General features: G+C 36.7%; 1 protein-coding gene across 1 annotated transcript in view; it reads right to left on the reverse strand.

The window, feature by feature from the left end:
• DIPK1A (divergent protein kinase domain 1A) overlaps nucleotides 1-27,695 on the reverse strand; it is a 116,456-nt gene that overhangs the window by 18,570 nt on the left and 70,191 nt on the right. The window contains exon 2 of the mRNA XM_055340183.1: nucleotides 13,758-13,892. Coding sequence (XP_055196158.1) covers nucleotides 13,758-13,892 — 135 coding nt within the window. The remainder of the gene's footprint in view (nucleotides 1-13,757; nucleotides 13,893-27,695) is intronic.

Consider the following 27,695-nt stretch of genomic DNA (forward strand, 5'->3'; position numbering starts at 1 on the left):
TAGTAATAAAGTTGTACAGGAGTAGTTACTATTCCCTAGTATCAAACATTTTCAATAGCTACCATTATCTTTCAAAACAGAATCTAAGGCGTGCATAACCAAACTGGATGAGGTCAATTTAAAACAATTTCCCAGCCAAAAAGCAGAAGCAACCCAAGAATCCAGCAATGGATAAACAAAACCTGGCATATACATAAAACAGAATATTATTCAACCTTAAAAAGGAAATTCTGAAACATGCTACAACATAGATTAACCCTAAGAATATTATGCTAAATGAAATAAGCCAGTCACAAAAAGACAAGTACTGTGTGATTCCACTTTTAGGAGATATCTAAGGTAGACACACTCAGAGAAACAGCAAGTAGAATGGTGGTTGCCAGGGGTTGTGGGGGAGGGGAAATGGGAAGTTCTTGTTAATGGGTATAGAGTTTTGGTTTTGCAAGATGAAGAAGTTATGAAGACTGGTTACACAACAATGAGTATACTTAACACTACTGAACTGTATACATAAAAATAGCTATGCACTGTGAAAGTATGGAAATTTTTTAAGAAATTTAGAACTACCCTATGATCCAACAGTTCCAATTCTGGGTATATATGCCAAGGAAATGAAATCATTATCTCAAAAGACGTATCTGTTAATGTTCATTGCAGCACTATTCACAATAGCCAGGATATAGAGACAACCAAAGTGGAGGTGCCTGGCTGGCTCAGTCAGTAGAATATGTGACTCTTGATCTCAGGGTTGTGAGTTCGAGCCCCATATTGGGTGTAGAGCTTGCTTTAAAATTTTTTTTGAAAAGAAAGAGAACTTACTATATATTATATATACACATATATATACAATACATACATACATATATATACACAACCTAAGTGTCCAATGACAAATAAAGAAAATGTGGTGTATGTGCACAGATATATACATACACATGCATACAATGAAATATTATTCAGCCTTAAAGAAAGAAGAAAATCCTGTCATTTGTGACAACATGAATGAATCTGGAGGGCATTACACTAAGTGAAGTAAGCCAGAGAAAGACAAATGCTGCATGGTATTGCTTATATGTGGAATTAAAAAAAAAAAGTCAAACTTGAAGAAACAGAGTAGAAAAGGGGTTACCACAGGCTGAGGGGTATGGGAATTAGGAAGAGGTTGGCAAAAGGGTATAAATGTTCAGTTAGAAGATGAACAAGGTCTGAGGATCTAATGTATAACATGGTGACTATAGTTGGTAATGCCGTAGTGTAGAAATGAAGTTTGTTGAGAGTAGACCTTAAATGTTTTCACCCCCACGCCCGAAAAAGGGTAAATATGTGAAGTAGTGGATGTGTTAAAGATCGAGGGAGGGAACCTTTTCAGAATGTATATGTATATCAAGTTATCCCATTGTACCCTTAAAAATTCTACAATTTGGGCAGCCCCGGTGGCTTAGCGGTTTAGCGCCACCTTCAGCCCCGGGCGTGATCCTGGAGACCCAGGATCGAGTCCCACGTCAGGCTCCCTGCATGGAGCCTGCTTCTCCCTCTGCCTGTGTCTCTGCCTCTCTCTCCTTCTGTATCCCTCATGAATGAATGAATGAATGAATGAATAATTAAATAAATAAATAAATAAATAAATTTTAAAAATCTTACAATTTTGTCAATTATACATCAATAAGGCTGAAAAAAGGTAATGACAAGCTGAAAAACAAACGTGATTGAGGTAGTAAATGTTATGTTATGTATATTTTACCACAAGTTTAAAGAATTTAAACCAGATCAAAACCAACTGATTTCTCAGCACAGCTCCTAGAAACAGGAGTCTGTACTTGTTGTTCACAGTTATTTCCTCCTGTCCAAACTTTATCTTTCTTTATTCGCTACCTCATTAAAAGGTGCCATCATCCACCCATGCATCTGAGGGAAGAAACAGTGAGTTGTCTTAAACTTCTCCTTCTTCCTCATCCCCCCCACACTTAACTGGTCACCAAGCACTGGCAATCAAATTATTTTCTTAATATCCTTTGAAACTTTTTCTTCCCCTCCATTCCCACCACCAATGCTAAGCCCTGACTGCTTTGTGCCATAAAACTGGTTTCCTTTCCTGTGATGTCTCCTATCCAATCTACTACCCTCTCTACCACAACTGGTGAAATTCTTCTAAAACATAAATCTGACTACTTCCCTGCTTAAGGAGTGCCTGGGTGGCTCAGCTGGTTAAGCATCTGCCTTCTGCTCAGGTCATGATCCCAGGGTCCTGGGATGGAGCCCTCCCTCCACAGCAGGGAACTCACTTCTACATCCCCCCAACCCACCACTCGTGTCTCCCCCACATGTTCTCTCTCTCAAGAAAATAAATAAATCTTAAAAAAGAAAAGAAAACTTCTATTGAGTTTGTACTGCCTTGAGGCTAAAAGGCAAACTCCTTAACAGGACATACACAGTCTTTTAAGATTTGACTCTGCTAATGTGACCTCAGTAAACTGCTCTAGGCAGGCACTTCCTGGAATGTAGCACTCTTCCCTATCTTTGTAGCTATGCACATGCCTCCTTCTGCTCCCTCTCTATTCTTCAAAATTCAGCTAAGATAAAACCTCTTCCAGAAAGCCTTCTGGGACGTTCTGAGTTAGGACTGCCCAGTGAAATATTGCATGGGATGTACTTACATTGAAAAATTATTAGTTGCTTATTGGCAATACTTGGGATATACTTATACTAAAAAAAAAAAACTCATTGTTTATTTTAAATTCAGATTTAACTGGGCATCCTGTTTTTGTGTTTGTCTGTTTTTGCTAAATTTAGCAACACTAGTTTCAGTCTCAATTATGTGCTTGTTTATTTTTCCATATCCTCTACTTGTCTGTAGCATCTTTAGGGCGGGGACATGTCTTATCTCTGTATCTGCTGGTTCTAGCAAGTACTGGTAAGCACATAACTAAAATAACATGGTGTTTTATGGTTGCTGTTTCTTCTAAACTGGTTTAACCTTTAGTCTTTTTATTCCTTCCCATAGTTATGCTAATAGTAATAATACCACCTGTTTCAGGATTATAGTGACCACCACCTGATATAAGAGCATGCAGCATAACCCATGAAGGTCACCAGAAATGCTAGTATAATCTAACCAGTAACATTATTCTTAGAATAGGGCTTATTATATTTGTTAAGATTTGAAATAAACTTGTTTAGTAAATATTCTTCTGTAAGTTCATCAAGAGATTGGTAATCTAATTCAAGTTGGCATAAAAAAACTATTTGTAAAAGGAAAAAAATTAGCTTGTACTCTGAAAACAGTATATTCCAACTGGATTTATTCCATATATTTTAAAAACAGAAGATAAATGCACAAAATGTACCTCTATAGCCAAATAGTAATTTTGATTCTAAGCAAATTCAAAGCTAAATGAAATAATTATGTATCACTATCTAATTAAAACCATAGTTCTAAATATTACCAAATTTAGTGTATGTTAAGCTAGTTGTTTTAGCCAACAAGCCATTATCTCTAGAAATTAGATTTCAGAAGAAACTGTAATAAAATTTAAGGGCTCTTTTATTTTTCATTTCTTATTTCTTCCACTTTAAAGCATGTGCTTGTTGTCTAAAGAAAAAAAAAAAAACAAAAAAGGGGTGCCTGGGTGGTTCAGTTGGTTAAGCATCCAACTCTTGATTTTCACTCAGGTCATGATCTCAGGGTTTTGAGATCTAGCCCCATGTCGGGCTCTGCACCAGTGGCCTGGAGCCTGCTTAAGATTCTCTCCCTCTTCCTCTGCCCCACACCCTAACTCCGCTCTCATTTGCTCTCTTTGTCTCATAAATAAATAAATAAAACAGGCAAGCAAGCAAGGAAGCAAGCAAGCACGCACTCATGTAATACAATACAAAGGTTCATTTGAATGGCAGTGAGTGATTCCTCATTATTATCCAGAGACAAACTCAAAATAAACACTCTCAATCATAGAGGGAAATGTCAGAAATATCACCATTGAATAATGTTGTCCTGAAAATTATATACAAGGAAATTTTTTTCTCCCTACCCCTACTCAATTTTTCTTTTTTAAGGAACCCAGCAAACTACATAGTCAAATGGTGCAAAATTTCTTTATGGGCAGACACCAAATAGGACTTGCTGAAATAATGAATGAATTAGTGATTTCTTTTTTTTTGAATTAGTGATTTCTATAGTCAGAGAAAATGTACAATGAATTATACAACATATTATAATTAGCTTGGTGGATAAAAGAAAAAGAGCACAACTGGAAAACCAAAAGGTCCTTCCAAGCACATTTAATTAGGGTTAGGTAGTAGTTGCCCTCAGTGTCAGAGAAAGCTGCCTTTAAACAAAGAAGAACAGAACACAATTCCCAGCGCTCACAACTTTCACAAGTTAACCTTGGCTTCCCATGATATTACTACCCTCCCTGTATTTCCTTTTCAAAGCTTTAAAAGCCTACTATTTATTTTATTTTTATTTATTTTATTTTTTAAAGATTTTATTTATTTATTCATGAGAATACACAGAGAGGAGAGAGAGGCAGAGACACAGGCAGAGGGAGAAGCAGGCCCCATGCAGGGAGCCTGACGTGGGACTTGATCCAGGGTCTCCAGGATCACACCCTAGGCTGCAGGCGACGCTAAACCGCTGAGCCACCGGGGCTGCCCAAAAGCATACTATTTAAAAGCCTATTATGCATTTCACTGGAATCAACCTCTAAATAATGATGTGACAGTGGAAAATATTATACTTTTATTAAAAACTGAACAGAGGAAACTTTAATTCAAATTGTCAATGTACAATGTGCACAATTATTATTATTTAAAGATTTTATTTATGTATTCTTGAGAGACACAGAGAGAAGCAGAGACACAGGCAGAGGGAGAAGCAGGCCCCATGAAAGGAGCCTGACGTGGGACTCGATCCTGGGACTCCAGGATCATGCCCAGGGTGGAAGGCAGGCGCTAAACTGCTGAGCCACCCAGGGATTCCCAATGTGCAAAATTAATTCCAGTTTTCGCTCCTAGCATCCTGGAAGCTTAGATAAGTTAAGAATCCCATTAACCTTGTAACACCTTTTAATAAAAATTATCCATTGGTTAGAGAAAACATCTCAGGTATATAATACTAATGCTCTATAGTGAATTCCAATGTTGAAATTATGAGAAATATATCGATTATTAAATTAGACTAATTCACATATAGAACATAATTTATATGAAATATATATCTGATTTGTTCAACATTCTAAATTAGTTTTTAAGTTTTATAATAAAAAGACAAAAGAGGAAGATATGTTATTTTAAGGGCACCCAAATGGCTCAACAACCAAGGCTGTGGTTCAGTGGCTACTACTGCATGCTTCTGGGAATTCTCAGATCTAATGTTAATTAGCAAATTTCTCTTTGGGATAAAAGTGCTAAAGCAAGCCTGGTTTGTAATTAAAAGGAGAAAGATGCTCCTTAAGAGCCTATCTAGGGGCACCTGGGTGGCTCAGTGGTTGAGTGTCTGCCTTCAGGTTGGGTCATGATCCCGGGGTCCTGGGATGGAGCCCTATACCAGGCTCCCCACAGGGAGCCTGCTTCTCCCTCTGCCTGTGTCTCTGCCTCTTTCTCTGGGCCTCTCATGAATAAATAAATAAAACCTTAAAAAAAAAAAGTCTATCCAGATTCTATTTTATAAGGCCTATAGAAATGCTATACCCTCTATGAAGCCTTTCTCTACTATTTTACCCACAGTGATCTCTCTGTTCATGGAAGCCTTCTTTCTTTAAATTTGTGTAATACAACTATTTCTAGTACAGACTAAACCATTTTAATCTGATCTGATGGTTTCTAGATGTATCAACTTGGCTAGGCTACAGTCCTCAGTTAATAAAGCAAACAACAGTCTAGGTGCTGCTGTGAAGGTTTTTGTAGATGGACTGAAGTCCATGATAACTGACTTTAATGAGAGATTATCCTAGATATTCTGGGTGGGCCTAATTCAATTAGTTGAAGGGACTTAAGAGAATTAATGGAGCTTCCATGATGTGGAAGAAATGCTGTCTGTGGATGGGAACTTCAGCTCACCCTGTCCTTGACAGCCCACTGTAAGGATTTCAGCCTCGTCTAGCCAGTCCCCACAACTGGGAAAGCCAATTCCATGCAATATAGCTCTCTCTTTTTTAAAATTGTAATATAACTGACATATAACATTATCTTAAAGTATACAACATAATGATTTGATATTTGCATACACTGTGAAATAACTGCCACAGTAAGTCTAATTAACATCCATTACCACGCAGTTACAAAATCTTTTATTCTTGTGATGACAAAATTTTAAGATCTACTTTCTGAACAACTTTCAAATGTACAATAGTATTATTAACTGTAGTCACCTTGATTTAGGTTATATCTTCATGACTTACTTAGTTTATAACTGGAAGCTTGTTCCTTTTGATCCTTTTCACCCATTTTGCCTCCCTTGCTACCCCCTCTGGCAACCACCAATCTGTTTTTTGTATCTATGAGTTAGTTTTTTGTTGTTGTTGTTGTTGTTATTTTTTTAGATTGCATATATAAGTGAGATCATACAATATTTGTCTTTCTCTGTCTAACTTATTTCATTTAGTGTAATGCCCTCAAGGTCCATCCATGTTGTTAATAAATAACAGTAAACAAAAATGTAAATAATAAATATCTTAATATATATTTCTTTTGGGTTCCTCTTCTCTGCTTGTATCTTGATTGAAACAACTGACTATATAATGTCATATGTGTGTCTTATCTTCCCAAGTCAGATTCAAAGGCATCAACTTGAGAAAATAATGATTCACTGAGTACTTACCATGTGTCAAGCACAGTGTTAAGTCTTTCAATATATGAACTCATTTTAATCCTCACAACTACCTGATTTTAATCCCCACTTTACAGAGGCTAAGACAAAGCTGTCTAGCTAAGGAATGGCAAAGCTGGAACCCAAACCTGAAGCTCCCTTATTCCAATGCTTATGCTCTTAACCACTACAATAGTTATGACCTCACACACAAATGGAGAGGGAGGGAAAGAGAGATATATATAGAGAACAAGAAAGCTATGTAGGACAAGATAGACCATGATTCTTAAACATAAGTAAACTGCTTATCACACTCTGTTAATCCTATGATATCTAACTCCTACACAGTTATCTAGCTTGGAGGCAATGCTCAGAACAGGACAGCCATAGCAACCTTCTGGGAAAAATTTTAAATTACAATGTTATGGTTATAGCAACAGCAACCATTAAGGTACTTGCCCTGGGTCAAATGGAATCAAGTCAAAGACTTGAGAATCTTCTCTATATTCAATAGATATCTAAGAGTATCATTCAGTGATAGGAAACCATCATAACTGGTTCAATTCTACTATATCTCTATAAAATCTGTGATGTGGGTAGGGCAGGGTAGGGATATTTCCTACCTATACAGTGGGCTTAACAGTAAGTCAATGAAATGAAATCACTTACTCAAAGTCAGACGGTACTTGAAGTCTGACTTCAAGTCAGAAAGGGTAAGTCTGGTGCTTGGACTCCAGCCTAGTACTTTCTCCAATAGACTTATATGATAGGGTAGAGCTGCTTATATCCAAGAGGTTCCCCTCACTTGATGAATTGTGCCATCAATATCCAAGATTTTTAAATGTACATGATATGACTAAAGTAATGAGACAGATTTTTATACTCATGAAACAACCATACTTCCCAACATTGCTCCCCACTTTGGGCATTTGCACTCACTGTACTTTCTTCTTAAATGCTTTCTGCCCAGGTATTCACACAATTCCTTCTTTCTTATCAGGTTCTAATTCAAAATGCCATCTTCTTAGGGAAGACTTTCCCAGCCACTATGGTTAAGGTAGCATGCCCTAGCCATCTTCTACAAAATGTTGCTATTAATCCTTTCTTATCACACTTTTAAGTCTCTGAAGTCATTTATTGATTTGCTTTTGTTTTTATTATACATATTCCACTATAAGAATGTAAGTTCCTTAAGACATGCACGCTGAGTATCTTGCTTACCATTGTATCACCAGCACCTAGAATAATGACTGACATGTAATAGGTGTTCAAAAACACTTGTTGACTGATACTTTTTCTAAAATGGACTATGCTTTTTATTTGATTGCTATGTGATAGTAGTTACCTTGAAAATAAGCATTAAATGATTAAAAATAGGGAAAAAAAGAACTAGGAAAAAGCTAAAAGTCAAACTGCCAACTTAAAAAGGAAGAAAGAACCATTTTTTTTAAAAGACTTTATTTATTCATGAGACACACAGAGAGAGGCAGAGACATAGGCAGAGGGAGAAGCAGGCTCCCTGCAGGAAGCCTAATGTGGGACTTGATCCCAGGCAGACGCTCAACCACTGAGCCACCAAGTGTCCCGAGATAACACAGTTTTATATTTTTATATCCAAATTGAAAAATCAGTGATCTTATGATATGCTCTGGTTCATGTAAGTCCACTTAAATAGGAGAACAGCCTATGCAGTAATACAGAGGGAAAAAGAAAATCAGTTTAGACTCTACATTTCAAAACAGAAATTAAAAAAAAAAAAAAAAAAAAACAGAAATTACCAGGACCAAAAAAGTGTGTGTGGATATTGCCAAAACTTGTGAAAAGGCCAATTACTTAGACAGACATTGTAAAACTAAAATACAGAAGAAACAAATTTAAAAAGTATTACATTTCAAGCCAGTAAGGGCTGATTTAGACTTTAAAAAGAGATATAGTTTGCATAATATAAAACTTATGTGAATATATATGGCTATGGTTTTTCCTTTAAACATCGCCCTCTTTTACAATTTGCATATTTGCATGAATATTTTTCCTATTCTTTACTTTCAATCCATCTGCATCTGTATATTTTAGATAAGTCTCTAGTAAGTATATATATATTTAAATTTTAGTACAGTCTGACAACCTTCGCTTGTTAATTGAAGCATTTGGTCCACTTACATTTAATGTAATTACAAACATATTTGGGTTGAAATATACTACAGCCAATGCCATGGTAAGCCAGCCATATCTTGTCCAGAACTGGAATACTCATTCTCTCAGCTGTATAGTCAACAGCTCTCAGCTGAATTTTTCTTTGGGACTTGTTCTCAGCCCTAGAATACAGCCTTACCCCAAATCATGTCCCTTTATGGGACGGTAGAAGAGGGTAGAAAACCGTATCCAATGACTGGTCAGTGACAGGGTCTAAACAAACGCCTGGACCTTTGCAAGGCCATCCCAGCTCCAAAGTTCCCAGTAGAATCAACTGAGGTCTTTGTTACCACCATATTGCAGTTTAACTTCTCTGGTCTGTCCTGTTTCCTCACTCCCTCACAGATGTTAATCTCAAGAGCTCATCCCAATAAACATCCTGCAGGCAATCTCAGTCTCTGAGTCTATTTCCCATGGGATTGTATTTGTGATATCTATCATCTTGTTATGTATTTTGTACTTCTCAGGCCTATGTTTCTTTTTCTTTTCTTTCTTGCCTTCTTTAGAACTGAGTATTCTATTATTATTCCATTTTTCCTTATTAGTTTGAAGATGATAGACTCTTTTTTCTATTCCATAGGCTATCCTAGAAATAACAATACACATATTTCAGTCAGCAAAGTCTAAAGCTAACTGAGTGATATTTTATTAATCGATATGAATAGACTAACTGATATTAACTGGTTGATACTGTTAACCTACTAAGCTATATGATAAGAATCTTAAACATCTGAACTCCTTTTACCATCCTCCCAATATATATGTAATTGTTATTCTAGTACATCATATAAGTGGAATTATACAATATTTCCTTTTGTGTCTGGCTTATATCATTCAGCATAATGTTTTTGAGGTTCATCCATGTTGTAGCATGCATCAGAATTTCATTCTAATTAAAGGTTGAATAATATTCCATGTATTTTGTTTATGCATTCATACGTTAATGGATGTTAGGGTTGTTTCCATCATTTGGCTATTGTATATAATGCTACAATAAACACTGGTATGCAAGTATCTGCTTGAGTCCCTGCTTTCAATTCTTCTGGGTATATATCTAGAAGCAGAATTGTTGGATTATATGGTAATTCTATATTTAACATTTTGAGGAACTACCCATATTGTCTTTCTGATTCTTTTTAATATTTTTCAATTCTTCATTGAAATGATCTATTGTTTTATTTAATTTCTTTACCTTACTTCCTATTTATTGAACACAGTTATTTTAAAATCCTTTCTGGGTGACTCCAATATCTGGATCATCTGTGAATCTAATTCTATTGTCCATGTTTCTCTCTTGGTTTTTGATCATGTCACCTTGTCTTTTGCTATGTCCTGTAATTTTTTTACATAGTGCCTCCAGAGAGAGTTTCCCTTCCCTTGGGTAGACAGATACAACAGCAGCTGATCATCTTAACCCAGTCAGGGACTGTGCTGAATGGAGGCTGGACTGCAGCCTCTGGTAAAGCTCAAGCTATTTTTGGCTAATCTCCATTCCAAGAGCATAGCCCTCTGGGGTTTTAAATAGAGAGCCTGGGAATTCAATGGGGTTCCCCCCACTAGCAGGTACATAACTCTAGGCTGTATCTTGTGTGACTGCCAAAATGTCTGCTCTGCTTTTCAAAGACTTTCCAATGAGATGTTTGGCCTCCCATTCTGTAAAACCCTAGGATTTGGCAAATGTCCCAACAGGATAACTGGCTGTTTGCTTGAGGCTCTCTTAGTTTTCTACAAAAGCTTGCTGGTTTCTTGTCCCCAGCAGCAGCTCTCTCCCAGTATACAGTCCTGTTTCTCAGACCCCTGTTCATGCTCAGTATCAGCAACCCTGAGGGAAAAAGAGCTACAAAAGTCAGCTCACATCTCTGAGGTTCTTTTAGCTTACCTTTACTGTTGGGGTTCAGTTCTTTAGCGTATCAGCCCACAGCATGGTGTACCAAGATCCCACCCTTGGTAGGACCTGGACTAGATTTTTAACTTCCTACCAGCATAAAACTCTATTTTAGGTCATACACCCCAAGCAAACACTCACCAAATCTAGGCTCACCTCTTTCAAATCTTATCCTCTTCCAAATCTTGATCAAGTAATTCCTCACTATCTTGTTAGCTGTCTGAAGCTTTAATGTGTACTTAAAAAATATTTTTTTCTCCTTGCTTTTTAGTTCTAATCACACAATTCCTATTAAATATTAACACTATTTTAGTACTACGGATCTTAATACTACCAGTTTTGTTAAGTTTTAAGAACGTAATTCCCAAATGCAGAGAAACTAGAACTTTTTTAAAGCCAGTCTCAGGGAAAAGATGTATTTTAGGCTCAGAAAATGTTTTCCTTATTTTCAAATTTTAGTAAGATCACCATTAAATGATGCTAAAATTATTATATTAGAATTATTAAATTATGCTAGAATTCTGCTTCTATTTCTTATAAAGTAAAATTAAAAAATCATGAAAAATACTTTAATAATATTATAAAAAATAAAATAAAAAATATTTCACAACTATAACTCACTTAGAATATTCACCAACATATACCTTATAATTTGAATATTATTGTATTCATACACAAGAACAACATACCTATTTCATTTTGTTTTAGTCTCTTAGTATTTCTAACATCCCCAGATGATGTTAATAGGTCTTCCTGAGAGAGTTATAGTGGGATGGGTTTTTTTCCTAATCAAGTGTATTTGCTTTTTCTGGAGATGCACAGTACTTATTAGTATACTAAAGATCCTGGGAAGTCCTCAGTAAAGTCACATATTTATCTTTGTTTAAATCTGCTGTTTTCAAATATATCTGAGAGCAGAAAGCTTTTATCCATGGGACACCTTTTAATGTTTCCAGGACATCTAGTTTGAGGAAAGTGTCCTAGAAAGGGAAAATAGACATTTCAAATAACTTTGGTTATTTTATGTTATTATAATTGATTATATAACTCCTGCTTCTTTCTTCTTTACTGAAGGTGAGCAGGTGAGTTTTGTGGGTTTTTCTTTCTTTCTTTTTTTTTTTTTTTAAGCTTTATTAAGCTATAATTTTGCTAGCCTTCCCTGACAAAAAGTAGCAGAAAGAGTCTGAGCTTTATACAGAGGCAGGATTAGGCCCAAATTCTGGCTCCACCATCACAAGCAAATTCTTTTCTCTCTTAGGCATATATATGTTTTTTACTAAAAGTATAGTTGACATACAATGTTATATTAATTTCATGTGAACATACTTCTTCATTTATAAAATGGGCATGGAAGACTTTCATAGTACTGTATTATTACTGATCAGTATGCAGTAATTGCCTGGCTCCAGACATTCCCATTTTATTTTATTTTTTAAAAGATTTTATTTATTTATTCATGAGAGACACAGAGAGAGAGAGAGAGGCAGAGACACAGGCCAAGGGAAAGGCAGGCTCCACACTGGGAGCCCAACGTGGGAATCGATCCTGGGACTCCAGGGTCACACCCTGGGCCGAAGGCAGTGCTAAACCGCTGAGCCACCCGGGTTGCCCAACATTCCTATTTTAAAATTCCTCAAGGATCTGGGGGTGCCTGGGTGGCTCAGCCAGTTAAGCATCTGCCTTCAGCTCAGGTCATCATGATCGTGGAGTCCTGGGATCGAGCCCTACGTCAGGCTCCCTGCTCAGCAGGAAGTCTGTTTCTCTGTCTCCCTCTGCCCCTTCCCCACTTCATGTGAGCACGTGCCCTCTCCCTCTCAAATAAATAAAATTTAAAAAAAAAATTCCTCAAGGATCTGGAATGGCCAGTTGGAATGGGCATACAAGATTGACACCTTTGAACTTGATTTGGGACTCATCTTTACTAATTCATTTCCCTGCTTATTATATCCGTTTCCTCTCTTGTCTACTTAAGAAGCTGTAATACTCCCAGGGAATAATTTCTTATCTTAATTGAGAATGCCTAGAGTTAAACTGATTTTCATTTCTTTACAGCTTTGGAAAGCTTCAGGTCGTCCTGTTTTATGTTCCTATTAACACTTGCTATTATAATCATTATCATGCCTTACTGTATTCATTTTCTTCCCTGCTAGACTGTAAGTTCCTAAGGCCATGATAGCTTGTTCCCTGCTATATGCACATACCTGGACACCACTGGCCTGGGTGAAGAGTAACCACAGAATATTTAATAAGTTAAAATAACTGGAATTCCAACAACCATTATAAAAAATATAATTCTCAGATAAAATGTTTTAATATTATTTATATCAGAAGATATTAGAAGAAAACAAGGAGTTAAATGTACTGGTCCTCAAACATGTAAGCAATAATTACTACTAGAAATCTTAAGATTGATAGAGCAACTTTCCTAAGATATAGCCAATCATTAGGCTAGAAATAAAATACTACATATGTAATATGCTTTTCAGATACATTTTTGGTATTTGAGAATGACTCCATTTATTCAAAAGATGTATTCTAGAAAGGTTGCCTGTAAATAATACTTTTATACTCTAAGTGTTTAAAAACTCATGTGATGTAAGTAAACTAAACTTTTAGTGTATTTTAAAAAGAATCCCTCTCTGTAATAAGAATGCTCTCACACTAATCTGTATTATATATTTAGATTTCTGAAGTGTAGATTTTTCAAGGTATGAAACACTCCTACTAATTTGGTCACAATGAAAAGCTAAGAAGTTCAATACAACTTTAGAGTCGAATTAAATTAACTTTTACTTTTTGAAAACAATAAGTATGTAAGTAGTAAATATAACATTATGATAGTTTTTCTATAGGCTAGGAAATAAAAAAAATACTTACTATTATTTTCTTACAGTCCTTTCCTCTGCATAGTTCTGTATAGGTAGAGTATTGCACATATATAATCCAGCTTCCAACAAAAACCACCAACCAAGAAAAGAAAAGATATTTCATCCGCACATATGAAAAGCGAGCCTGTGAGTAAAAGAGCACATAACAATTATTCATTCAACACCAAGTCAGCATTCATTGTCCTAGAACATGATTCCCCCCCCCCCCTTTTGGAAGAACTCAATATATATTCTAGGCTTTCACATGGCAATTCTACTAGAACAAAGTGTACTTTCACGGAGTCCAAACAGCACTGGTCTCAGAAAAGGAAGCTCCTCCATCCTGCCAAGGAAAAAGGAACAAAATACCCTTTAAAATGTATAACCTTTCAAATACCACCAGCATGGAAAACTACTTATGAAGCATGAGCACGTGCACCATGTTTCCCTGGGAACTCCTTGAGGTCAGGTAAAGAGATACACAATTCCTACTTACTATGAGCTTACAGGAGATAGATTTCAAATAAGATTTTTAAAATTCTTTATGGATAATCAGTATAAAAATAATTTTGTTTTAAAGAAATAAAGACAGAGAATTTGGCCATTTGTTTAATGTCTCACAGTGAAGTGTAACCAGAATAAGAAATTAAACCTCCTGCTCATTCCTTTTTCTCTGTCGTATTCACCAAGGCTTTACATTCCTTCCATTCAACCAACCAAACGCTTCACCTAATAGATATTCTGGAAGCTCGAGGAGAATGTTGTTGCAACTACAAAAGGAAAAATGATTGGAGAAGAAGGGTTAAAGAATAAATTATTCTTCTTGTGTCAGCTTATGAAGCCACACAATGGGATCCTCTTTGCTTTGTTCTGCTCCCTGTTCTTCGCTATCTAATTGCAATTTGGGCCGGTTACTGCCTTTTCTCCAACAACAACATATCAAACAGTTTAATCCTCAAAAGTGTCAGTTGGTCAAGATAATTGGACATTTATTTTTTAAGTCTGGATCTCCAATGGTCTGGTTTTATAAATGGTAAATTTGCGGGGTATGGAGATAATTGAACAGAATAAATTACAGATATGTAAACAAATAATGAAAAGCTACTTTTGCTTTTACAACCAGGAGCCAGTTTCTCACACTGGGTAACAGTAGGATACTGTGAGCACTGTGAGCATGCAAAGAAAGCAGAGAGAGATGAAAGAGACCTAAGTGCACCTGCAGAAGACAATGAGTGCAAAGGAAAAAGAGACCCAGGAAATACTGAATTCTGTTGGCTCTATTTGTGATTTAGATATCTGTGTCTGTGAGATTAACAGATGGTGAATTCCGGTACCGAAATGCTTGAGTACAACGAATTCACAGAGAAGTAACAGGTCTTTGAGCTTTATTATTAAAATATAAAAAATGCCTTTAATGCAAGCTATATTTGTATAGCTCTAAATGATCCAATAATAAGAAAATTGACAGAATTCTAAATTAAATCACATAAATGACAATGGGATATACACTGAGGGGTTTGTTTGAAAGACACTTAAGATTACTTGGCCCTACTAAAGAGTGTCTAGTCATCAGACAGAAATTGACATGAACCAGTATTATGAAGCTTAAAGATGATTAAATGATGTAATGCCTATAGAACATAAGCACAATCCTAGGCACATGCAAAATGCCCAACAAATATTAGCTAAATCAATTTGCAAGGCCCTCAGCAAAAAGCCAAGAAAGCTTTCACTATGATTTAGCCACTACTGTCTTTTTGGACTCGTAAAAAGAAAACTGAATCTGAATCTGATTAAGGCTTCAGCTACAACTACAAGTTTACTGGAAATCCAGGAGACAGAGGAGTATAAGTGATCCTTCAGTAAGTGCCAGTAAGTGTGTCTAATAGTGTCAGTCTAATAGTGTCAGTAAGTGACACTATTAGAATATAATTAGCAAACTCCAGGCTGTGGAAAATGCAACACAAACAACCCAGTTCTCCAACACGTAAGTTACAGGGGAGAAAATAAGGAGAAGATGGGGGAAATTGAAGACTAAAAAATATTTAAGAAATATATCAAATAATCGCAATCTGTGGATCTTTTCTGAGTCCTGATTCCAATGAAAAACTGTAAAAAAAATGACATTTATGAGACAATTGAAAATTTGAAGACAGGATATCTGATGTTATTAAGAAATTGTTGGGGATCCCTGGGTGGCGCAGCAGTTTGGCGCTTGCCTTTGGCCCAGGGCGTGATCCTGGAGACCTGGGATCGAATCCCACGTCGGGCTCCCGGTGCATGGAACCTGCTTCTCCCTCTGCCTATGTCTCTGCCTCTCTCTCTCTATCTCTCTGTGACTATCATAAATAAAAATAAAAATTAAAAAAAAAAGAAATTGTTTCAATTTTTCAGGCATGGTAACATAATTTTTAAAGAAAAGAGCCCAATATTTTAGAGATAGACATTGAAATATTTATGAATGAAGTGATATATTCGGAATTTTCTTCAAAACAACATTCAAGAGAAAAGTAGGTGGGATATAGTTGAAGCAAGACTGGCGATGAGTTGATAATTTTCAAGCTGAGTGATGGGTGCATGCATACCTTCTATTGTGTAATTGTGTATGTTTTTTCTACTGATGTAAAATTTTTAATGTTACGCAATAAGGCGTACTTCTACACTTCCCATACATTCATCCAGCCGCTATTTATTGGTTGTCTGTTTTGACTATTATTGTTATTGTCTTAGGCATTTTAAGAACATCTCTAGTTATTGGGGCACCTGGATGGCCTAGTTGGTTAGGGGTTGATTTCCACTCATGTCATGATTTTAGGATCATGAGATCAAGCCTCAAGTGGGGCTCTGTGCTGGGCGTGGAGCCTGCTTAAGATTTTCTCTCTCCCTTTCCCTCTCCCTCTGCGCCTCTTCTACCCACCTACCCTCCCTACCTCCACTGCTCATGCTTGAACTCTCTCTCTCTTTAAAACAAAACAATCTCTAGTTTTAAGAACAAATTATAAATCTACCCTACAAGGGCCCAATAGTTCAGAGGGTCACTTAAAGGACCACAGCATAACGTGATTTTAGTTTTTGAAGTCCAATATAATATGAATGTTTTATAGGGTTTTTTTTTAGGCAGGGTTTCTTTTTTTAAAATATTTTATTTATTTGAGAGAGAGAGAGCAAGCAAGCATGTGTGAGCAAGGGGGAGGTGCAGAGAGAGAGGGAGAGAATCTCAAGCCAATTCCATGCTGAACTTGCTGTGGCTCCATGTGGGGCTCCATCTCCATTGTGACCTGAGCTAGAACTAAGAGTCACCGACTGAGCCACCCAGGCGCTCCTTGAGGCATGATTTTAAAACAAGATGGGTTCAATTCATTTTGAAAAGAATCAAGGAAGACATGCTATATCCTTTTTCCTCTTCCTGCCTTGCTCTGCGGCAGGTATGTGTCCCAGAGTAAAGGAAAACACAGACCTAGTGAAGGGGGCTTTTTCCCAGTATTCAGGATCTGGTCCTGTCTTACCTTCTTCTTGACACTACCTCAAGCAATCTAGAGATGTTAACTGCCCTCTATCAATCATTTCTATTCAGGTTTTTGTATACATGTTCAGTAAAGCTATTGTAAGATGCTTTCAAGTGCATATTAAGCTTAATTATGTATAGACAATTAAGGCTTTTGTATATTTCTCTCTCCTGCATATTAAACCTAATAAAATTTGAAATCATTGTGATTTTTCTGTATCTCTCAAATAGCTACATTTTCTGATTTTCTCTGGCATATGTTTAAACTGAAAAACACTCTGTGAACCGGCGTGCCTGCTGAGCGCTTGTCATGGTACTGAATGCCAAAAATTTTGGAGAGGAACTTAGATTAATGGCATTCCCAGTAGGGCACTGGGCATCACCGTTGTAGACATAATGACAAAAGGAGTGAGACGTTTTTATTCCAGCACGCCATGGAAAATCACTGTGATTTAGAGGTAACATGAAATAGTTACAAGGACCTTCATGTGTCCTCTAATATCTGCAGATCCCACTGCTTCACATTTTAAAATAATGATTGAAGAAAAACAGCCGTAAATGACATTTCTAGCTATTAACTAATTTTATTTTCCTGTGCGGTAATCACTAAAATGGTCTGTTCTGTACCAATTACCTAGACAATCCAGTCTTTGATTAAGAAATGTGATCGTTTTATTTATGCTGAACTATCCAAAATAATGCCTAGCAGTTTCTGTTTCAATTTTTTCACAAAATTGAAATACATTGCTTTATTCTAAATTATGCTCCTGAGAAGCATGATAAGAATTTTAGCAAGGGGTGCCTGGGTGGCTCATTCGGTTAAGTGTTTGCCTTCAGCTCAGATCATGATTCCGGGGTCCTGGGATGGAGCCCCATATAGCATCGGGCTCCCTGCTCAGCGGGGAGTCTGCTTCTCCAACCACTCCTCCCCTTGCTTGTGCTCTCTCTCTCAAATAATTAAGTAAAATCTTTAAAAAAAGAATTTTAGTAAATATGCTATGGCAGTGATTCTCAAGGAACTGCTTTTGCCCCCTAGGGGACACCTGGCAATGTCTGGTGACATTGTTTGTTTTATGACATTTATTTCTCAACTGGGGAATGCTACTAGTATCTTGTGGGTAGAGGCCAGAGACTTTGCTAAACATCCTGCAATGCACAGAAGAACCTCCCACAGCAAAGAATTATCTGACCCCAATGTCAATAGTGCTAAGGGTGAGAAATCTTGCATTATGGTTACATTGTAAAATGAAAACAAAAATGGAAAGAATCAAAATTATATTACATTGTCATTTTATATTCAATTAGTCTTTAAGGTATCAACTACTACTAATTAGAAAAATATAACATCTGTCTGGAAATAACAGAAGCAATTCTTTATGACTAGAGTAAATGATTAGCAGTATATTAGAGAAAAATCACAGGAGATGGCAAATCTATAAATAATGAAGCAAACTTTCTCTACCAACTCCACTCTAAAGAACAGTGATGGTTTTTATTCTTTTCTATATTGCTTGATCTCATTGTGATAACTTTTTATTTCAAAAGAAATCTGGAAACCTTTGATCTTATTTGAAGAATTTTATATTAAGTTTTAAAAACAGGCATAAAGGGGAAATACATTAAAATTTAAGACTACTTCCATTACTTACCTTTTTTTATACTCAACATCTTATGTAAACATAAAGCACATGGTCCTGTTTGCTTTATCCTTGACTAATCTCCACACAGATGTTCTTAATTTTGAGAAGTAGGGATAAAATATCATATCTTTACTTTTACCCACACATATTTTGTTAACATATTTAGTGGACTTGAACATTCAGAAAACATAACAAATTGTTTTGACTTGCATAAACTCAAATACAATCATCTTATCATTCATCATATCAAAGAAAAAGCTGAGAGATATATGTTTGTCTTTTTATTCAAGTTTTTCAATTACTATTACTCTGAAATAATTTTCGAAAATATTTTTTTCCTTATTGTTATATTGACAACATTGCAGCTGGGTAATTTTTACTAAATATTTGGTAGGACTAACCTGGCTGGCTGATAAAACTAGAGTTAAAATTATGGATAAATGTCCCCAGATATAACTTTTACCCTTTTCTTTAAATACATTCTATTTATAGTAATACTTTTGAAAAATATGCTAGCTATGAGAAACAGAAATATGAAGAAACCATTTAATAGGGTAAATATTTACTATATGCCACAGCACATGCAGATAAACTTTATTTGGAATGGATCCTGTACCTTTATTAAAAAGGTGTCTCATTATTAGCTGGAGGCTATTGGAAAACTATTCAGAAGAATGTTTAAATGTACCAAATGTAAACTATCCTAGTGCTAACTTTCACAAACATCAAAAGACAATATTCAAAGAAGCATTAAAAAAGACCTTTCATGTCATTCCAAACAAGGAAAACCTTGGGTTTTTATAACTTAAAAATAGTGAAAAGAAAGGTTCTAAAAATGCCCATGCTCCCCAGCTTGTCTTAAGCATGAAAATGCTTATTTTTATGAAAAAACTTTTAGAGAATTCCTTGTAAAACAGCAGTATTAGTCTAATAGTTTTTTAAGCATTCTTTATCTAAGATGTGAATTTTCATATTTATAGGATGAATCCTAGTTGTTTTCCGATCTAAATTCTAAAAGTTTTATTTTATTTATATATTTGCATGAGCATATTCTCTGTTTTGATTTTCTTACAGAAATAAAATTCCAGTAAGGAGTAGATAATTTTTACATTTTCTCTGAACGCTGGTTCATATTTCTTACGCTTCTGAGGCCAATGGCATGAAAATGCAAGAACACCTGGGGAATTAATTGCATGGGTTGGTCCTTAGGTCTGTGGCTAGTTTGAACGGTACCTTACTATTTCAAACAAGTGTCAAAGTATGGAAAAATATTCGTAATATAGTAAGTGAAAAAAATCAGTTTTCAAAACAGCATGTATGATATGTTCCCAATTTTGCTTTTTAAAAGAAAAGGGAAAAAGTCGCCAATAGACTGTAGAAACTGTAAGGAAATAAACCAGAATGTCAAGAGTAGTTATCTCAAAAATGTCAAGAGTGGCGGGATCATGAATGATTTTTATTTTTATTTTTATTTTCTATTACACAGGTTTCCATAATAAATATATTACTATTTTATTTTTGTAAAGATTTTATTCATTAGAGATACAGAGAGAGAGGCAGAGACATAGGCAGAGGGAGAAGCCGGCTCCCCGTAGGAAGCCCCATGCAGGACTCAACCCCGGGACTCCAGGATCACGCCCTGAGCTTCTGAAGGCAGATGCTCAACCGCTGAGCCACCCAGGCATCCCTATATTACTATTTTAATCAGAAAACCCCTACATATTTGCATGTAGGTGCTTAGCACATCTATTTAAAAATATATCTACAGGATCTGTAGGACTCCTATTTTTTATGAAAAAGTGGAGAGCCAGCATATTACAAAGCATGTGGGAGGGAGGGGTGCCTGGGTGGTTCCGATGCTAGAGCATCTGCCTTTGGCTCTGTGTCTGGGTCCCAGGATCCTGGGATTGAGCCCTGCTTTGGGCTCTCTGCTCAGCGGGGATCCTGCTTCTCCCTCTGCCCTTCCTCCTGCTTGTGTTCTCTCTCTCTCCCCCTCCTTTCCTCCCTCTCTCAAATAAATAAAATCTTAAAAAAAAAAAAAAGCATGTGGGAGGGAAGTGTAGCCTCTATTAGCACTCTACATAAAAGTAATATTAGCATTTGTAACCACAAATTAACTCAGTCGTGGGATTCTTCAACGTAACAGTGCAGAAAGACGGGTTAAGAAAGCAAAGTGTTCCAATTTTCTCTTGCTATATAACATCCTACCCCATAATTTTGTGGTTTACAACAATAATTTCCATCTCTCATGGTTCTGAGGGTTGACTGACTCAGCTGGTCAGTTCTCTCAAGTTTTTCATGCATTTGTGATCAGGGCTGAAGGCATGTGAAGGACATAGACCTCTCAGCTGGAAGAGCTGGAACAGCTTCCTGTGGCTAGCTGGACTTCTTCAGGGCATGGTGCTCACGGTCAGTAGTCAGGCTTTTTACATGATGGCTGACTAACCACAGAACACATGTTCCCAGAGACCAAGATGGAAGCTGTGTCATTTTTGCCCCACTCTTATGGTAACACAGGGCCAGACCAGATTGAATATAGGGGGTACTCCCTAAAGGCAAGAATGCCAGAAGGCATGGTTCACTGAGGGGTCATGTCTGGAGACTAGCTACATCTGCAGAATAGGTTCAGCAAAGAAGGGTCTAGGGGTGAGAAGAAAAGCAATATGGAGGTCCCAGCCAGAAGGGAGATCATTTTTTTTGGCCATTCTAATTAAGGGCTCTCCTTTATTCCTTAGTGGGTAAGAAATGGAAACTGCAGTTAAATCCGTTAATAGTACTGTAGTTGTAAATATTTAAGTTGACTGAACATAGCTCTCATTTCATATCATGAGCTCAAAAACTACCAATAGATCTTGAGCTTCTATATGCAAAGTCCCAAATTAAAAAGCTACTTGAGATACAGTTATAGATAAATTTCTGTTTAGCATTCACATTATCTTATTATTTTATTTACGATTCTGGTACCTAAAATGGGAAAATCAGGTGTCTGTTTTCCCCTTTAAGTAGGCCAAAGGCACCATACTGAGTCTAGAGCTTACTAAAACATACAGTAGTCACATACAAATCTTTTTTTTTTAAAAGATTTATTTATTTATGATAGACAGAGAGAGAGAGAGAGAGAGAGAGAGAGAGAGAGAGGCAGGCAGAGCAGGTTCCATGCCGGGAGACAAACGTGGGACTCGATCCCGGGACTCCAGGATCGTGCCCTGGGCCAAAGGCAGGCGCTAAACCGCTGAGCCACCCAGGGATCCCCGTCACATACAAATCTTAAGTGGGAATCCTAGTTGGCATTTAAATTCACTAACAATTCACTTACTAAAAATAAAGGTTGGCTAGGCTTTACTGAAACCCGAAGATTAAAAGGCACAGTTCCTTTATAAATTATTTATTTATTTATTGATTGATTGATTGATTTTATTTATTTATTCATGATAGTCACACAGAGAGAGACAGAGAGGCAGAGACACAGGCAGAGGGAGAAGCAGGCCCCATGCAGGGAGCCCAATGTGGGACTCGATCCCGGGTCTCCAGGATCGCGCCCGGGCCAAAGGCAGGCGCCAAACCGCTGCGCCACCCAGGGATCCCTATAAATTTTTTAAAAAGATTTTATTTAGGGATCCCTGGGTGGCGCAGCGGTTTGGCGCCTGCCTTTGGCCCGGGCGCGATCCTGGAGACCCGGGATCGAGTCCCACGTTGGGCTCCCGGTGCATGGAGCCTGCTTCTCCCTCTGCCTGTGTCTCTGCCTCTCTCTCTCTCTCTCTCTCTCCCTCTCTCTCTATCATAAATAAATAAAAATTTAAAAAAAAGATTTTATTTATTTATTCATGACACACACACACACACACACACAGAGGCAGAGACATAGAGAGGGAGAAGCAGGCTCCACGCAGGTAGCCTGATGTGGGACTCGATCCCGGGTCTTCAGGATCATACTCCAGGCCGAAGGTAGCGCTAAACTGCTGGGCCACCGGGGCTGCCCACAGTTCCTTTAAAGTTCAGATTCTAAAGCACATTCTAGAGCAAATTTTATTTGAAATAGTTATATCTAAGGTTATACAACCCAATTTTTAATACAGTTTAGAATCTTGGATTCTCTCGGAGAATCCAGAGGCTAACCGTTTATAATTTAAATGAAAGTTGATTATTGTAAAGGGTTCTTAAAAAGAAATTAGTTTTAGTTAATATTTTGTGATATTGATGAACTGCTGGGTTCTCTAGCTTCCCTTTACAGTATTTATTTATGGGACTTCTAGGCACAGTGGCAATTAAATATTAAAGCCTAATCTCCCTCTGATACATGAGAAAAGCGTTGTGTATGTTCAAACATTGGGGTGGCCAGAGAAGGGGTGTTGTTGTTCACCTCTGTACAACAACATTCTGCCTTTTATCACTGAAAGGACTGTGGCTGCTCTGGGAATGTAGTCTGAAAGGAGCTACTGTTCCTATGACCAGAGAGACGTTGTGGGGATTCTCTTCTCATTGGTTGGTACCCTGCCACAGTTTTCTAGGAGCCCTAGAGCAGAACAATTTCTCCTTAGTTAAAAATACAACAGGTTAGAGTGTCCACAAAATCCATTCTAATCAGACATCTCTGAGGGTAAACTTTTAATTTGTTAAGCAATTAAAATGTAACTGACATATAAAATAGAAACTATATCAGAGTTAGAAGAGTCCTCAATGGACGCAGACTCTATTTTTTTTTCCATCAAAGTACATTAATACCAGAAAACAGTACATGTCTAGTACAGGAAAGAAAATGGACAGTAAAGGATGCTTGCGTAGCTCAGTGGTTGAGCGTCTGCCTTTGGCTCAGGTTGTGATCCTGGGGTCCTGGGATTGAGTACCACATTGGGCTCCCCACAGGAAGCCTGCTTCTCCCTCTGTCTCTGCCTTTCTCTGTGTGTCTCTCATGAATAAATAAAATCTTAAGAAAAAAAAAAGAAAATAGGCAATAAAGAATTACGTAATTCCAGTTATAAGTAGTCGTGGGGATGTAATGTACAGCATGGTGAATATAGTTAATTCTGTATTGTATATCTGAAAGTTGCTAAGAATAGACTATAAAGGTTCTTATCACAAGATGGGGATTAAGGAGGGCACTTGAGATAAGCACTGGGAGATGTATGGAATTGTTGAATCACATTGTATACCTGAAACTAATGTAATACTGGATGTTAACTCTACTAGAATTTAAAATAAAATTTAAAAATTAAGTTCTTATCACAAGAAAAAAGTTGTAACTAGGTGTGGCAGTAGATGTTAAGTAAAGATACAGTAGTGATAATTTTGCACTATATATATATATATATATATATATATATATTGCAAATCATTATGCAACATAATAAAATCATTGTGTTGTACACCTAAAACTAATACCATGATATACATCAATCATAATCTCAAAAAAACAAAAACAAAAAAGAAAAAAAGTAAATGATTCAGTTTGGTATATTCTTTTCCTGATTGTTTTCTATGTATGTATAAAAAATATACTTTTTTTTTTTTAAGAAAAATGTGTCTTTCACTTAACATACTACAAACATGTACCTAGGCCATTAAATAGTCTTGATATTTAAAAAATATGAAATTTAAATTAATGTATAACATTTTAGAGTACGGATGTGCCATAAATTATTTCACCCTATCTCTATTGTTAGACAGTTTTATTATTTCTCATATTGTGCTATAATAATAGCAATAACAACACTATTAATGAGAGCCAATATTTATTAGTGCTACTCTACCAAGAACTGTTATAAGTACTTTCTATACATTAATTTCCTTAATCTTCACAAAAACTCTATGATTCAATGTGATAAATTGGTTAGGGGTAAGAAAACCACAGTCCATGAGCCAAATCCTGTCTGCCACTGGGTTTTTGTAAATACATTTTTATTGGAACACAGCCACACCATGCACTGATTTACTGTCTAAGGCTGCTTTCATGCTAACACAGCACAGTTGAGTGGCTGCAACAGAGACTGTATGGCCAGCAAAGCCAGAAATATTTACTCTCTGGTTCTTTATAGAAATACTATGTCAACCCTTGCGTTACAAATATTTATTCCCTCCCCCTGCCTCACTTTCCCTGTCTTACTGATGTTGGGCTTGGCCATGTGACTTGCTTTGGCCAATGTCTGTTAGTAGATGCCATGCAAAGGAAAGCATATAATTGGGCTGCTGCCTTCTATTTCAGACACTGCCAGAAGACCAGTCCCTGGTAAGCCACCAATCCATAGCTCACTTGAACCAATAGCATGGTCTGGAATAAAGTGCAGCCCAAAACAGCTGCATACCAGCTGACCAGCAGATGTGATTATTCATTAGAAGTCACTGATGTTCATCGGATGCTCATTAGATGTCACTGAGTTTTGGGGGAAATTTGTTATGCAGCATTGTTGTGGTAGCTAACAGATACTGGAGGGAATTACTATTCTCTCCTTATAGGGATTTCTATGAGTGGAAGAGTATTCTATTTACAGATGGAGAAACTCAAAAAATACGAGGCTATATTAGTAGTAAGTACGACAACCAGGATTTAAATTGAGGCAACCTGGCTTCAGTGCCTGTACTTGCTTTATTTTACTTTACTCTATCACCCATTGTATTAAATATGCAAATATTTGCTGGGGTATCTGAGTATTTCTTCAGGAAAGATTTCAGTGAATGAAATTTCTAGGCCAAAGGGTAGGTAGTTTTAAAAGGTTTATAATACATATCATTAAATGCTTTCCAAAAGGTTTACAACAATTAACATTCTACTGGTTTTTCAGATGCATTTATTTACCTTCCTCCACATCCAATTTTTAAGGCAAATTACAGTTTTAGTTTCAATTTTCTGACAAAGGCCTTGATGCTTTTTATATGTTCTCTGAATCTTTAGCATTGGTTGTGGCCAATATCAGTCAAAATTGAAAGTACCCCCACTTTAGGGATGATCTCAGACCAATTCAAATATCTTAAGAGCTACTGTGGTTGAATATTTTAGGCCTGACCTAAGTAAATTATTCTAAAGAACAACTAGAAGCCCAGAGGAATCTAAGATGAACCTTCAGGTTATGTGAGTCCAACCAATGGCAAATGTGACCTTGTAACTGTTCATATCAGAGGACAGAGAGGTTACAGAAGCATTCCTTCTTGGAATGAACATCACCAACATCTACCTATCCTCTTTTCAGCTTGATAGTAAAACTTGATAGGTGAAGCAGTTTTTAAGTATCATTATTTTAGAATAACTCTCAAAGTCCATTTAGAATGGTAGATTCTATTTTTAAAATACTACAAATCATGCAAACCAGATGGCAATCTCTAATTTTGGAATTTCTCAGACAGGTGCTAATCTAAAATTGTCTTCTCATTTCTCTTTTCGATTCCAGAGAAAGCTAAAAAAACACAAAGCAACAACAAAGCAAAACTTATAGAAAATGCTTCAAAGGCAAATGACAGTGATTTTGATCATAGCAATTTCCACTTACAAGAAAAGGAGCTGACTTATAAAGGGAATGCACTGAGACAGTTTCTGTATGAAAGTATTTTGCTGGTCTTGTGGAAAGTGAGGTACCTACACACTAGCAGTCACTTATTGCAACACAAGTACTGAGAGAAATACTTTGTCGGAGGGGAAAATGCTGAAAAGTAATAAAAAAAATTCTCATTTAAATATAGTGATAGAATTACCTATGGTGCTTAAGATAATGGATATCTTGTAAATAAATTATGTTTGTAGTGGTTGTTGCTACCAATATCTTAAATATGCAATATATATACTCTATTTTTTAAAAAAGATTTTATTTATTTATTCATTTCACAGAAAGAGGGGCAGAGACACAGGCAGAGGGAGAAGCAGGCTCCTCACAGGGAGCCCAAACCGGGACTCAATCCTGGAACCCCGGGATCACGGCCTGACCCCAAGACAGACGCTCGACTGCTGAGCCACCCTGGCATCCCAAATATGCAACATATACTCTAAACACAAAAATGCCAGTGGATTTTTAAAGTTATACCTAAGGCCAAGCTAACTTGACACTATTTTAAGTATTCCGTTTTTCTTCCACAACCCACTAATTCCTAAAATTCCTAGTTATTAATATATGGACCATAATAAGGCCTTATCTGCTTAGAAATATTAAACCAGAGATTATGTCTTAGATGGGTGAGTATCAGCAACAGCATAGAAGCACAGGTTGTTCAGAGCTAAAAGAGGCCTTGCAGATCACACAGTTGGAATCTATAATTTTATAACAGAGGCCCCAAATGGCTTGGAATTCATCATATATCACTCAGTAAATTATGTGACCTTGGCAAGTTACTAAACTTCCCTGAGATTTAGTGTCTTCATCTATGAAATGCCGTTTTTGTGAAAACTAAACAAAATCACAGACAAAAAAAAATATACTTAAGACTTCCTATTCATAGAAGTGTAAGATAAGTAATAATACAATGACATATGTATCAGGGATATGTGCTCAAAAAAATTTCCCAAAACAAATGCACAATGAAAATTGTGGGGATCAGTGAAAAAGGCACAGTGCCCAGGACCTGGTAGTGTTCGTTTCTCCCAAGTAAGTTCAGAGACCTGGCACTCTTGCTCTTTTTATTATGCCATGGGTCTCTATCTAGAATCTAATGACCCCAAACCAGCCTAGCTGTGAAAGAAAAAGGGCTGAGCTGTCTGTATGGAGGAGCCTAAATTACCTCTCATTTTTAAAGATTTTTTTTAAATTTTTATTTATTTATGATAGTCAGAGAGAGAGAGAGAGAGGCAGAGACACAGGCAGAGGGAGAAGCAGGCTCCATGCAC

This window comes from Nyctereutes procyonoides, unplaced genomic scaffold (assembly GCF_905146905.1).
Source record: "Nyctereutes procyonoides isolate TBG_1078 unplaced genomic scaffold, NYPRO_anot_genome, whole genome shotgun sequence".
In the NCBI taxonomy this organism is placed as follows: Eukaryota; Metazoa; Chordata; class Mammalia; order Carnivora; family Canidae; genus Nyctereutes; species Nyctereutes procyonoides.